At 37.1% G+C, this 13,263-nt stretch overlaps 2 protein-coding genes across 3 annotated transcripts; one reads left to right on the forward strand and one right to left on the reverse strand.

The window, feature by feature from the left end:
* Nucleotides 1–1,765: 1,765 nt before the first annotated feature.
* On the reverse strand, nucleotides 1,766–6,945 carry LOC113649407 (carbonic anhydrase). 2 transcript variants are annotated; one of them, XM_027157205.2, is made up of 7 exons: nucleotides 6,732–6,945; nucleotides 5,785–5,982; nucleotides 4,436–4,554; nucleotides 4,167–4,259; nucleotides 3,967–4,029; nucleotides 3,717–3,872; nucleotides 1,766–3,044 (listed from the first exon to the last, which is right to left on the reverse strand). In XM_027157205.2, the coding sequence occupies exons 1-7, from the start codon at nucleotides 6,763–6,765 to the stop codon at nucleotides 2,928–2,930; spliced, it is 780 nt and encodes a 259-aa protein (XP_027013006.1). In that variant the 5' UTR covers nucleotides 6,766–6,945; the 3' UTR covers nucleotides 1,766–2,927. The 2 variants fall into 2 exon arrangements, with proteins under 2 accessions (XP_027013006.1, XP_047667603.1); XM_047811647.1 differs by lacking the exons at nucleotides 5,785–5,982; nucleotides 6,732–6,945 and adding an exon at nucleotides 4,960–5,039.
* A 4,435-nt stretch (nucleotides 6,946–11,380) lies between these two features.
* On the forward strand, nucleotides 11,381–12,832 carry rbis (ribosomal biogenesis factor). Its single transcript, XM_027154228.2, has 4 exons — nucleotides 11,381–11,507; nucleotides 11,669–11,785; nucleotides 12,069–12,185; nucleotides 12,369–12,832. The coding sequence occupies exons 2-4, from the start codon at nucleotides 11,675–11,677 to the stop codon at nucleotides 12,435–12,437; spliced, it is 297 nt and encodes a 98-aa protein (XP_027010029.1). The 5' UTR covers nucleotides 11,381–11,507; nucleotides 11,669–11,674; the 3' UTR covers nucleotides 12,438–12,832.
* Nucleotides 12,833–13,263: the final 431 nt, after the last annotated feature.

The raw sequence follows: 13,263 nt of genomic DNA on the forward strand, positions 1-13,263 counted from the left end.
GCACAGAACATAAATAAATAATGGAAACAGACTTTCAGGGAAAATGAGTTCCTGTCTCATTTAAATTCAGATGTATGCAACTAAGCAACTGAGGCTGTAAAGGAAAAGTAACGTCATTGGATATTAAACGTCAACACACAAATTAACAGGATTTTGTGATGTAAATATTAAATAAAACAAAATCATGCCTTCGTATAAGGATTTTTTTCCCACATTAAAAATGGTACAGCAACAAACAAAATGCATATAATGACACATTAAAGATATTAAGGAAAAAATCTTTTCAAATACATTTTAAATAACCTTTTGATTGTAATACAACATAATAGAACTAGTCTACCAACATTTTGACATTTTGTATTCCACACTATATTTCAAAAATGGCCTGAATCTATCCAAGTGTGAGGATTTCCTGTACACAGCTCTATACAAATCATTCCACAGGGCTTTTTATTCAGTTGGATTTAGACCTGGACTGATGGAACCTGTTCAAAATACTGACCTTTTCTTCTGAAGTCATTCTTTGGATTTGGATTTGGGGTCAGTATCATGCTGGGTGTGGTGTGGTGTGGGTGGTAAACTGTCTTGATTAGGTATTTTTCTGTATAATAACAGATTTATGTCTATTCACCCTACCCCATATGCCAAACAGACTATGATATATTGTTTTGCATGCAGGGAGAAACCAGAAGTTGCCAGGTCCAATTGAATTCCGCTTCACAAACCTTTTGGACATTCTGAGGACAACAACCTCCTCATAAATACTCCATTGTCTGATTATTCATAATAAAACTCTCTGGTGTTTCTAACAAATTATAATCACACCCTCCAGTGTCACCCAAATGAGGATGAGGTTTACTTTTGAGTCTGTTTCCTCTCAAGGTTTGTTCCTCTTCTATCTAACGGAGATTTTCCTAACCACAGTCACTTCAGTCACCTCAGGTTGTTCATTGGGGATAAATACAAACACATTTAAATAGGAGTCTAATAATAATCTTGAACTTTTTGTACTATATTTCTAATGTTCTGTAAACCTGCATTGAGACAATGTCTGTTGTTAAAAGTTCTATACAAATAAAACTGAATTGAATTGAATTAAACTTGCCAAATATCCCTTCTTCAATGTTGCCATAGATCTCTTGGCAGTCTCAGTAATTCTCAGTGGTTTTCATTAAAACCACTTTACACTTCCTGTTTTTGGTTCCTTCATTGTTGTGCTACATTTTCTTTACTTGATGATGATGATGATGATGATGATGATGATGATAACCTTCACACTGTTCTATTGTACATGATGTTTTGAAAATTCTCTTCTACCATTTCCTGATCAAGTAACTTTCAACAATGAGATCCCTGGCATTATCCATGTGGAACGTCTTCAGCAGAATCAATAGGACGTTAAGAAGCTACAGTAGATACTGTACAGTAGAAGCTCTTTTTTTTTCAGGTTAATCAAAATCACTCAACTGAAGTCATTTGGTTGATAATTACTGTTGTACAAGTGAAAATGTTTTAATTGTTTTATACATCGATGTTACTGTATCACATTAAAATCTTTCCACCTTTATTTTGTTATAACATTCACATGATCTGACAAGATTTACCTTTCTTTTATTTTAGCATCACATAATCCTGTGATTTTAACAGGCCTGCATTACACTCTTACATAAGCTTGCGTAGTGTCTAATGTTTGTGTATCCACTTTTCCATGCCATCAAATATACAAGTTATTTAAGAACCATTAAGAAACATTTGCCATTAGGTATGAGTTTAAGCATGACCTGCTAAGCATTTTATTTAAATATTCAATTACTATAAATATAAATCAAACAGTTTAATATGACAAGTTATTTGGTTTTTTTATTAGCTGTCTTATTTATTGCACAAAGGTTGACATTAAAACAGATAATTATGTTATGCATAATGTATTTAATTAAACTCTTATTAAACTCTAATTTAGCATTAGCATAATGTAGTCCTAAAATATCTTAAATAGCAGTATATCACATATATTTCAAATCTAATACAATCAACACATCTGACACTTTCAGTTTAACTAATCACCACAAATTCTCTGGTCCCGTGATTTCATGTCAAAGTGAGAAAAGGAAGGAAACCTGAAAAACCTAAGATTTTGCTGAATTAGCATGTTTTAGTGAGCTGACTGATCTGTAGGAAAATAGTGTGTATATATTGCATAAGCCCTTGTTTTAAGGACAATTCAGCAGCAACTATGTGTTCATTAGATATCAACATACACCATATGTGCACTCTTACAGAACAGCTCACAGTTCTAAGCTGTTCCAGACATCACATTCGAAAGGATACTCAAGCATTAACCAGCACACTGCTCCTCTGAGGGAGCTGTTAAATGTGTGTGTGTGTCAGTGTAGGTATGATGCCATTACACACATACAGTACTCTGAATATATTTTATCTCCTTTTTTCTGCTCCATTAGTTGTAGTAGAAACAGAAATTAGGATTCATCTTTATTGACCAAGATGAACCTGGAACGGTCATTTCCTTAGAACAATTCATTATCTAAAGCCTTGCATAGTATGTTATATCTGTGAAAAAGAATGTTTTTAGGGATGTTGTGGTGGGTTTTGCTGAGCTGCATGAATCTTGAAGCAGGTTGAAATAGTATTTATGACTGATAGCCAACTTCATTTAAAAATGGTCTTGTCTAATATATTCCTTCAGAATGGAGGTGGACTTTTGGTTTGCTTGTATGTATGTTTTGGTGAATCTTGATTGTGATGGGCCAGGCACCATACCGACAACGTACAGAAGTATAAATTAATCTTCTTCTGACTATATGTGAAAAGTGTAGCGCAAAAAAGCAAAGACTCAATAGTGCTCTTGCAAGATGACAGGGAAACATTCCAATAGAAAAACAGGGGCAGGGTTAAGAGGAGCAAGATCATTACGAAGATGTGCGGACTTTCCGATCTTTCAGGGGCTGTGGTGGGCGATAGTTATCCACCATATTGCACTTCGGTTCCCCCTCCAAGGAGAAGAGCAGCCCACGGAATTTCTTCATCTGTTCTCCATAAAAAGAAACAAACACAATATAATTATTCACTTAATACTCTAACAGATTAGTTTCTGATATTAGAGTGTTCATGTATTGAATCATAATTTTGACTCAATCTGCAGTTCATAAATCTCATTTAATTCTTTGTGTAGTATCTAATATATATAAAAAGCAGCAAATGAAAGGTTATTTTCAAAGTATGAGGATGCAAAAATCAGTTCATGCCATCAAGACATTTCTCTGTGAAGTGTGAACTTTCACAAGGGTGCAACACGCCTGAGAGACCAGAAGATCACATGGGGAAGTGTTAGTGGCGATATACGGCTGATCTGAATCCCAAGTTAAACAAGCTGCCACTGTTGGGCCCTTGAGCAAGGCCCCTTATCCCTCAATTGCTCAGTTGTATAAAAATATTTGACATACTGTAAGTCACTCTGGATAACCGAGCCTATGATCGTTGTCAAACGCTATAAATCTGAATGAAAATTACAAGGAAAAGAAGACATACTGGAAAAATGAGCTAGTGCCGTTTAAACAACTCGAGTGCTAAGATGAAGCCAGTGGTCAGTCTGGTTAAAATCCACTGAGTATAATTATACTCTAAAAAGGTTTATTCAGGAACTGAACTTCCTACTAGTGTATAGTATATCCTTTGAGTAATGTGTTAATGGACAGGACCTGTGCAGAGCTAACACTGATTGACTTCTTGCATACAATCCATGTAACACTTTCGAGCAGTGGAGGTGTGGTCAAAGAGCCATCATATGTCCAATAGTCCAGTGTGCCAGGCAGCAGCAAAGTGGGGTCAAAGTTTTCAAATGAAGTCTGTGCTCCCTGGGAGGAAAGCCAGAAAATTATGATTAGCCAACTAATTTCAGAATGAATCTACAAAATCAGACATAAAAGGCAGAAATCTAAAAGAACTTGCCTTTGCTTTAATGGTCTCCATTGCATCAAGAAGCTTCTGGAGTTGAGGGTTTTCATTACCAATCTGTTGAAAAGTAAAATACAGAAGTTAACACTTTTGAAATACACTAGAGATGTCCTTTATGCCACAGTGTTATCACAAGTTCAGATATATCAGTTTTAAGTTAGAACAATGCAAAAAAAATGTATTCATGTGTTGACCTCCAAGAAGACTCCAACCACAGCAAGGCCATCAGGCTTGCTAGCAGCTATCCCAAAGTTGGAATATGTAGTGTTCCAGTGAACTAGATGAAGCTGGAGAACATAAAAATTATCTTTAATTGCACCAAAACTAGGTCTTACAAAAGTTTATCATTTCTAAAACTGTGTATGTATACTACAGGAGAATATATATATAAGAGCACCACTACTGAATTATGTAACATTGTGTAGGGGTTAGGATATGGAGTAGGCTATAAAAAGGTACAAACCTCAGCAGGGTACAATTTTCCATTAACTGTATGCTCTGAGCCTTTATCATCACTAGATCCCCAGTGAAAATGGAACTGTTTAAGTCTGTAGGTTCCGGTTATGGGCCCCCCTTTCAGAGCTGATGATGCAGGCACAAAACACACACACACACAAAAAAAAAACAATTTCAGACCATAATTTACATGATCTTATCCAGTGACCTACAAAATTGCGTTTAAGTCTCAATTAATGATGATTACATCAACAGTGGTTGACGAGGTTACAGACAGGTTCGAATATCAACTTAAAAGACTGTTGGGAGTTTTTTAATACGTAAAAACAGCCAGGGTTTGATTTAACATTTGAAAAGAAGAATCTCTAAAAGCTTTACACGTAATTGTTATAAAAGTATGTCTATCATAATTACAAACATCTATAGTTAGAAAAAAACACAAATTCAGGATTATGGAGAAATGATACAATCAGCACTACCATCCCCTAACACAAAGACATTCATGTGAATATGTTGTTATAATTTGTTTACCCAAATGACGCCGTGTGTTACTCCAACACATTTGTTTAAAACAGTTCTCACTTGTTCTCAGAAACGTCCTCCCATGACACATTTGTATGTGGTGCACTGTTTAATGTTTAACAGAGTATGAGTCAAAAGTTCACTAGGACTTTTTTGTGTCACCTCATGTGCCACTCACACTTCCTCATTAAGGCATTTGAGTGTTGGGAAAATATGACTACACAAAGCTCGTAGACACACAGGAATAACTTCTCATCATCTGCAGGATCCTGTTTTTTTTCAGGTGGCTTAAATTACAAGCATGTCTTAATTTACAGGTATTGACCTTTGCAGTACTGATATCTCAACAGCACATGATATACAGTACAAGTGAACCCACTAAATGTTTTATTTTGTATAATGAGGATTCTGACCTTATACACTACAGATGAGTGATGCTGATGAATCACAGTATACAGTTTGGCCCGAATTAATTCATTCATAATTAATTCAGGCCAGCCTTGAAGCTGATGTGTAATATTATGCATTCAAATCTATTCTGGAAGCAGAAATAGCTCCCTTTAGGGTGCACTATCACAACAAGGCACACAGCAGAACATTACTGAGTTATCTCTCACTTTGCAGAATCACTATACAAATAGTGTTAATAAGTGCAAACACTATGAAAAATACAAGTCTAAATCAATCAATATAAAGACCTTAATTTAACGATAGCCGAAAAATTAACACTATATGTTGTAACATTAACAGTAAGTGTCAAATGAACATTATCAACACACTAATGCAGTTTGGTGCCATTTTTAATGTTAGTGATCTAAAACATGATGAACTTACTTGATTTGTCCTCATCATCTGCGAAAGTGACCTGCACGGAGTGGCCATTGTTGATGATGTCCAGTGAGACTGATGGATCATAACGCAGTGTGAGCGGCTTGAGCTCAGGGTCATGCTGAACCTCACTAGTCACAATGTCAATAGGAGACTGGCGGGGTCCGTTAGCTATCGGAAACTTCTCATGCCATGTGTCTGGTCCTGCAGGGAAAAATGAGGGATTAAACATTGCATAACATCTGCAATAACAGCACAATTTCTAATGTTAAATGTGCTACTTATAAAATAACACCCATCTGGACCAAAGGGGATTTGTGAAGCTATTTCAGCACTGCAGGTCTGTATTCAGTACTGTGGGTCTGTATTCAGCACTGCAGGTCTGTATTCAGTACTGTGGGTCTGTATTCAGCACTGCTCTGTATTCAGCACTGCAGGTCTGTATTCAGTACTGCGGGTCTGTATTCAGTACTGTGGGTCTGTATTCAGTACTGCTCTGTATTCAGCACTGCAGGTCTGTATTCAGTATTGCGGGTCTGTATTCAGTACTGCTCTGTATTCAGTACTGTGGGTCTGTATTCAGTACTGCTCTGTATTCAGCACTGCAGGTCTGTATTCAGTACTGTGGGTCTGTATTCAGTACTGCTCTGTATTCAGCACTGCAGGTCTGTATTCAGTACTGCGGGTCTGTATTCAGTACTGTGGGTCTGTATTCAGTACTGCTCTGTATTCAGCACTGCAGGTCTGTATTCAGTATTGCGGGTCTGTATTCAGCACTGGTCTGTATTCAGTATTGCGGGTCTGAATGCGACGTGGAGAGATTTTGCTGTATCGTGTGGTGCGTGAACAAGGTCACAGAAACATGATGCGCCGTAAGTGTATGGGAATCTTTCATTCATCTGTTCATTCGTGTACACACTCGTCCGTGATATGAAGAGCTGATAGAGACTTACCGTTATTCGCTCCGTATCCCCATTCGTGAGCCATTGTCACAGTATAATCGGCTTGAAGTGGCTCCGCTTGCGATGGCTCGAGTGCGCAAAGTGACCCAGAAAAGACGCGGCGCGGTTTATATAGCGATCACCAAACACTGTTCCTCTCTTTGATCACACACACACACCCACACACACACTCACACTCACACACACACACACACACACACACACACACACACACACACACACACACACACACAGGCAAAATCAGTAGGAGGAGGAGGTACTAGCGCAATCGATGATGACACACATCTCTCTCTCTCTCTCTCTCTCTCTCTCTCTCTCTCTCTCTCTCTCTCTCTCTCTCTCTCTCTCTGCACACTGAGCTTCGTCCTGTGTCTGTACAGATGGTAATAGATGTGACCTTTAACGCATCTGCTTATAAACCTTTACTAAGCCTTTACTTACAGCCTACTCTTCTACTGTTCCATGGCTGCCCTAAAAACAGTCGTCACAGCAAAACTGAATGCGAAATTAATAGTCAAATTGCTGTACAGTGAATGAACAGACTAATCAGTGACCCTCTTGACAAAAATTAAAGCAATCATTAATGCCATCTGGTGGTGGAGCAAGATGTAATATCTCGGCTTTATAGCAATGTGCTATAAAGTCAACTGACTAACCATCAGCATCGTGTCTGTGAGGGCTGGAGTGTGTAGACAGTAACTTCTACAATAAAACACTATTTATTTATTTTTTTGTAGTCTAAATACTTTCATTTAGGTCTACAGGCTGCCAGGCAGATTATCTTTTTAAATATAAAGCGTGTGTATGTGGATATGGATTAAAAAGATCATTTGAAATACTAATTGTATTTACTCTAACATTTAGACAGGCTGTAAATGGTGATAGATTTAAAGAAGACAGACTCCTGTATTGTAGTATCATTTAGTAGTATCATTTTAATCTCTAATCTCTCATATATAATCCTACACTGTCTCTAGATGCAGAGTTGAGTAGTCAGGTCTGAACCTCAGTTGTGTACAGTGTTAAACTGTGTTAATCTGTGCAGTTAGACAATTCATATGATTGTGCTCACTGCAGCATGAGAAACAGACAGGGCATGACGAAATGAGGGACAAGTCAATAAGAGGAGCAGCTGGGGGCTATCCATAACTGTTCTAGGTCACTTCATAGATTTATCACAGAAAATGAGGAGGCAGGAGTGATGGAGTGATGAAGAAGCCCTCTGTTGGTTACTCCTTTTCTTATTTCAAGGAAAATAAATAAATAAATAACATGGATATATCAGGCATATAAAATAGTGTGAAAGAAGAAAAATGCTTTGAACCCTAACTACTTAACTCAGATTTTCTCTGAGGTCCAGAGGGACATGAAAACTTTAACCACGAACTAGAGAAAGTGTTAGTTTGTGCCCGACTCTCCCCTAAATCAATTATAGATTAATTGCATTTCACTTCACTAGCCAAAATCTGCTCCAGCATGACTGCCACTGTGCCAAATGTGAGGTCTATAAAATTATGGCTAATATAAAAGGCCTTCATTGCACACCAGCACTCTTCACCCACCCTAAAAATGCTCTTGTAGCAAAAACGGCTTCCAAAAAAAATCACGTTAATATAGCAGCAGAGATGGGACCAAATCCATTTTAATGCCTGTTATGGATGTTTAACAAACACACATGGGGGTGATGGTCAGGTGTCCACATACTTTTGGTCATATGTACAGTATACATACAATAAATATAAAATGTCCATGCACATACTCATTAGGCATTTGTATAATGCTTAAATTTTTGTTCTACAGTATAAATAAGTTTGCATTCATCCACATAGAAATCAGCTGAGATGGTCTAAAGATATATTATGCTATTAGCTAAGCCTGCTGGGCCTGAACACCTCCCTCTGCAAAGGGATCCTGGACTTCCTGACTGTGAAACTTCAGTCAGTCTGGATCGGGAACAGCATCTCCAGCACCACCACTCTAAACACTGGAGCCCCTGTGAAGGCTGAGGAAAGCCCATCTCCTTCCCCCATCCTGACCATGTTCTACATAGTGCATTATTAAGAGCATCCTGAGCTGCATCACTGTCTGGTTTGGGATCTGTACTGTCTCTGATTGAAAGATACTGCAGCGGATAGTGAAGTGATCATCTGAATTGTGGATGGCCCCACACACTCTTCACACACACGCTTTACCCTCCTGCCATCTGGGAAAAGGTACTGAAGCATTCCTCACGACCAGACTGTGTAACAGTTTCTCCCATAGCCATCAGGCTCCTCAACACCCAGAACTGAACTGCTGCCAAATGAATACACACACACACACACACACACACACACACACACACACACACACACACACACACACACACACACACACACACATACACACACACACACACACACAAATATATACACTCAGTTGTTGATTTGCACATTCATAAATTTGCTGTTTTTGCTGTTTTATTTATTAAAATTGTTCTTTTGCATACCACATTTCAATACCTCAACTGCTGCTTTATCAGAAGTGTATATGTTTGCAAGAACCCTGTGTTTACAACCTTCTTTTGCACAATGTTTCGTACAACGTACAGTATGCACAGTATTTTTTGTACCGTTGCATAGTACTTTTGCACATGTTGTATATACAGTATGGTTGGTGCTATCTTGTGTTTTTTCCTGTAGTGTGTTGTTTTGTCTGTCTGCACTGTCACGCCTTGCACTGTTTGCACCAGGTTGCACACACTGCACTTTATTGTGCTAGGACAGCTTACGTTCAGTCCTTAGCTCTGTGTTGTTTTGTTGTTTTTTCATTTTACTATCTACTTTGTCAGTTATATATGGTTGAAATGACAATAAAAGGTTCTTGACTTGACTTAACTAAAACCATTTACTAAGAGAATCAAACATTGAATCAAACATTATAGAGTAAATATTGCGATATATTAACATTGTAAAATTAATCCTATTGATAAATACTTACAGATAAATGCTTGCACATCATTTACTGAGAGATCAAAGTGTTTCAAAAGGAGCATAAGCAATAATAAATGGTCTTAACTTCAAATCAAAACAAAGAGCCAAATGTTTGTGGAAACCTTATGTTTGTGGACAAATTATGGTCAATTAGTGATGTATATTTATAGTAACTGGGCTCTCAAGTTTTGAAGACAGGCTTTCCCCGCTTTCCATTGTGTGTGTGTGTGTGTGTGTGTGTGTGTGTGTGTGTGTGTGTGTGTGTGTGTGTGTGTGTGTGTGTGTGTGTGTGTGTGTGTGTGTGTGTGTGTGAGTGTGTGTGAGTGAGAGAGAGAGAGAGAGAGAGAGAGAGAGAGAGAGAGAGAGAGAGAGAGAGAGAGAGAGAGAGAGAGAGAGAGAGAGAGAGAGAGAGAGAGATTATGACTGGTGGTGTTTATAAGTGTTTGTTGCCTCCTTTTTTGGACTCCTTTATCATATATATATATATATATATATATATATATATATATATATATATATATATATATATATATATATATATATATAATGTAATGTTGCTCCCATTTAAAACAGTTCGGCTCAAGCCCAGAAATTTTTAGGGTCATGATTGAGGACAATGTCCCGTTCAGAGACAAGCTGTTTCGTGTTGAGGTTTTGTTCAAACCGACCACCTACCCTCTCTAATGAATATGTTGGGGTTTTTTTTCCATTGGTTGTTGCGTTAAATCTTACCCAGATATTGCTATTTTCTGATTGGCTATTGTGTAGCCTCTTTTTCTGATTGGCTGATAAGTGTCAGGCTCGACTAAGAGCTCCAGGTGACGCGCTTGATTCCTGCCCGGTTCCATAGACAAAGCGGTGCGGACTGATACATTTTGGACGCTGCGGCTTATTAAATATGATAAATAGTCATAACGTTTTTCTGCGTGACAAATACGATGTGTGGAGGGAGAGCGTGACAAAAGACCGACATGCGTGACTGTCAATCTCAATGTGTGACACGTGACAGCCCTGTTTATAGTTATGTAACATACACAGCGACAACAATACACAGACAATAAAATAAAAAAAATGCATATATAAATACAAATAGACTATACGAATACAAATAAAAGAAAATGAATTGAAAAATAAATTGAAAAAAAAATAGAATCATAGATAAATTGTATGTACAGATGATGTGCTATAGATGATAGAATAGAATGTATGTGCTTTTCAGCATCGCATTTCAGATTTAATCCCAAACTCTTCCTTTATAACCACACATTTTCTGGGTCTGTCCTTCCACTTTAATACTAATACTAGAACTAATACTTTAATGTTTGGAGCCCTTAGTTCCCATGAATTGGAATCTTTACACTTTAAGCTGGTTGTATTGAGGGTTATTATTTCATCTTCAGTCTAATAGACTAAAAAATATAACGTGTATACTGCTCTGTATCCTCAAATGTAACATGGTATTTTTTTGTTTTCACTTCAAGAATGAAAAAAACAAAGGTTGGTGATGGAAGGACAGCTAATAGCTATTGTAACTGATAACTAAATTGTTTTTGTAGAGGTTCAACAACATATAAATGATGTGTTATTGTTTTGTTGTATTAACAACACAGTTGTAATTAGTGCAGTAAAAGAAGAATAAAACATATCATGACATGATGTTATAGAAAAATAATGAAGTTAGCACAGCAGGTGGCAGTAATGCTCTTTACTATTATTTACTAGCTCACACTAAGCAGTAGAAGAAGATGTCGCTTTAAGTACATGTGCTAAGACGGTGTTAAGAAGAATATCCAGTGTAAGTGCTGAAGGGTCTCACACCTCACTTTCTATTTAAAGGACATTGTTTTTGTTTATCTCCACATGTAGACAGATCAATTGTACTTAATATAGACGGCTTTAATGCGACTGTAACTGACTGTTTACAATCTGACTCATTTCCGTTTGCTAACTTTTCAGGAAAACATGGCGAGGAATAAACAGAAGGGTAAAAAGCATCAGAATGTTTTTCAAGTGGCTACCAAACAGTCCAAGCCCAAGTCTAAAACCAAGCCAGTGAAGACTTCATTAAAACATGTAACACTTACAATAATAACTTCCCTCAGTTCTCAGTTAGAAAATATTATTTGACTTTAACTAAGAATGAAGAAGTAAATTTTATATGAACAAAACTATTCGCCAGCATGTAATTATTTACCAGGATATTCGATGTGTTAATAAATAAATAAATAAAGTAAGTAAGTGGATTTTCAGTATTAACTGTATTTTTTATTATTATTATTTTTTGGTGGATTTCTGTACAAGTGATTAATAATGGTTTCTGAACTATAATTTGACTCATGACTGTATTTTTGTCCAGATAAACACTCTAAAAAAAGAGAAAGTGGAGAACTTGAATCAGATTTTCTCTGAGGTTCAGAGGGACATGAAAAGTATTTCAAAATCTACAGCCAAAGAATCTACAGGAAAAGCATCGGTAACTAAACGTGCCTTTTATACAACACTATTGCTAATCGTGCTACTTGTGGGCTGGCGGGGGGAGAAAAAACCTCTGGGTTTCACAGCCATCTAGAACTAAATGGACTCAGAGACAATAAAGGTTGATAATAATTATGTAATCACAGCTGACTGAGATTTTGTCAAACAATTTGTTTTACAGATCTCAAAAGACAAATTACAGGAGTCGGTGAATGTGGACGGAGCTGCCCAACTCCTCTCTCAACTGTAGAGACAAAACCAAGTCGTATGCGGTCTGTCGTATGAGCAAGTTCTGAACACATTCTAGACATTACTTGAAACCAGTTAATCGAAAACGAGCCCTGGATCTAATTAATACAGCATAAATAGGAAAATGATGTCCAGAGTCAGATCATATAATAAATGTATGTCTGTATATTCAAGAACAACTGACATTCTAGCCGAAATGACTGGCTCTCAAAATGAGCATGTTTTATAAGTTGAATTAGAATTTGTGTCATGTTTTTAAATGACAGATAGATTAAGTGGTCTGTCTATATAACATCATCATGTGGGTTTCATGTAATTTACTGTCTTTTGCCATTGGCCCAAGAACGATATGATAAAGATGTCCTACATGGGTGTGAATAAACATTTGTATAGTTATCAATTGTTATCATATGTTTATATCACTCAAACAATAAAACTGGAAATTTAGAATAATTCAGAATAATAAAATGTTGAGATGGAGGTAATTATAAATTTATAGCATGATGGTCAAAATTAGTTAAAGAATGCTTAGAGTTTTTATAGTCTACAGAACTCTAGTTACAGAGGTAAGGATTGTTCTCCCTCTCGTGTGCATGTATACAAGTGCCGAGACCTTCGATAATGTCTTAAAGTGACAATGAAGGATTATTTGCTACACTCACCATGGGACATCAGCGTTAAGGCTGAGTGTTCAGCCCATTCGTAGGCAGTAGTGATGATCTGTGTGAACCAGTCTCTATTTAGACAACGGACAGCAACTGGCCTAATGAATTGATGCTTCATTTACATTTACATCTACAACATTTAGCAGACGCCCTTATCCAGTG

The sequence above is a fragment of the Tachysurus fulvidraco genome, chromosome 3, assembly GCF_022655615.1.
Source record: "Tachysurus fulvidraco isolate hzauxx_2018 chromosome 3, HZAU_PFXX_2.0, whole genome shotgun sequence".
Classification (NCBI taxonomy): Eukaryota; Metazoa; Chordata; class Actinopteri; order Siluriformes; family Bagridae; genus Tachysurus; species Tachysurus fulvidraco.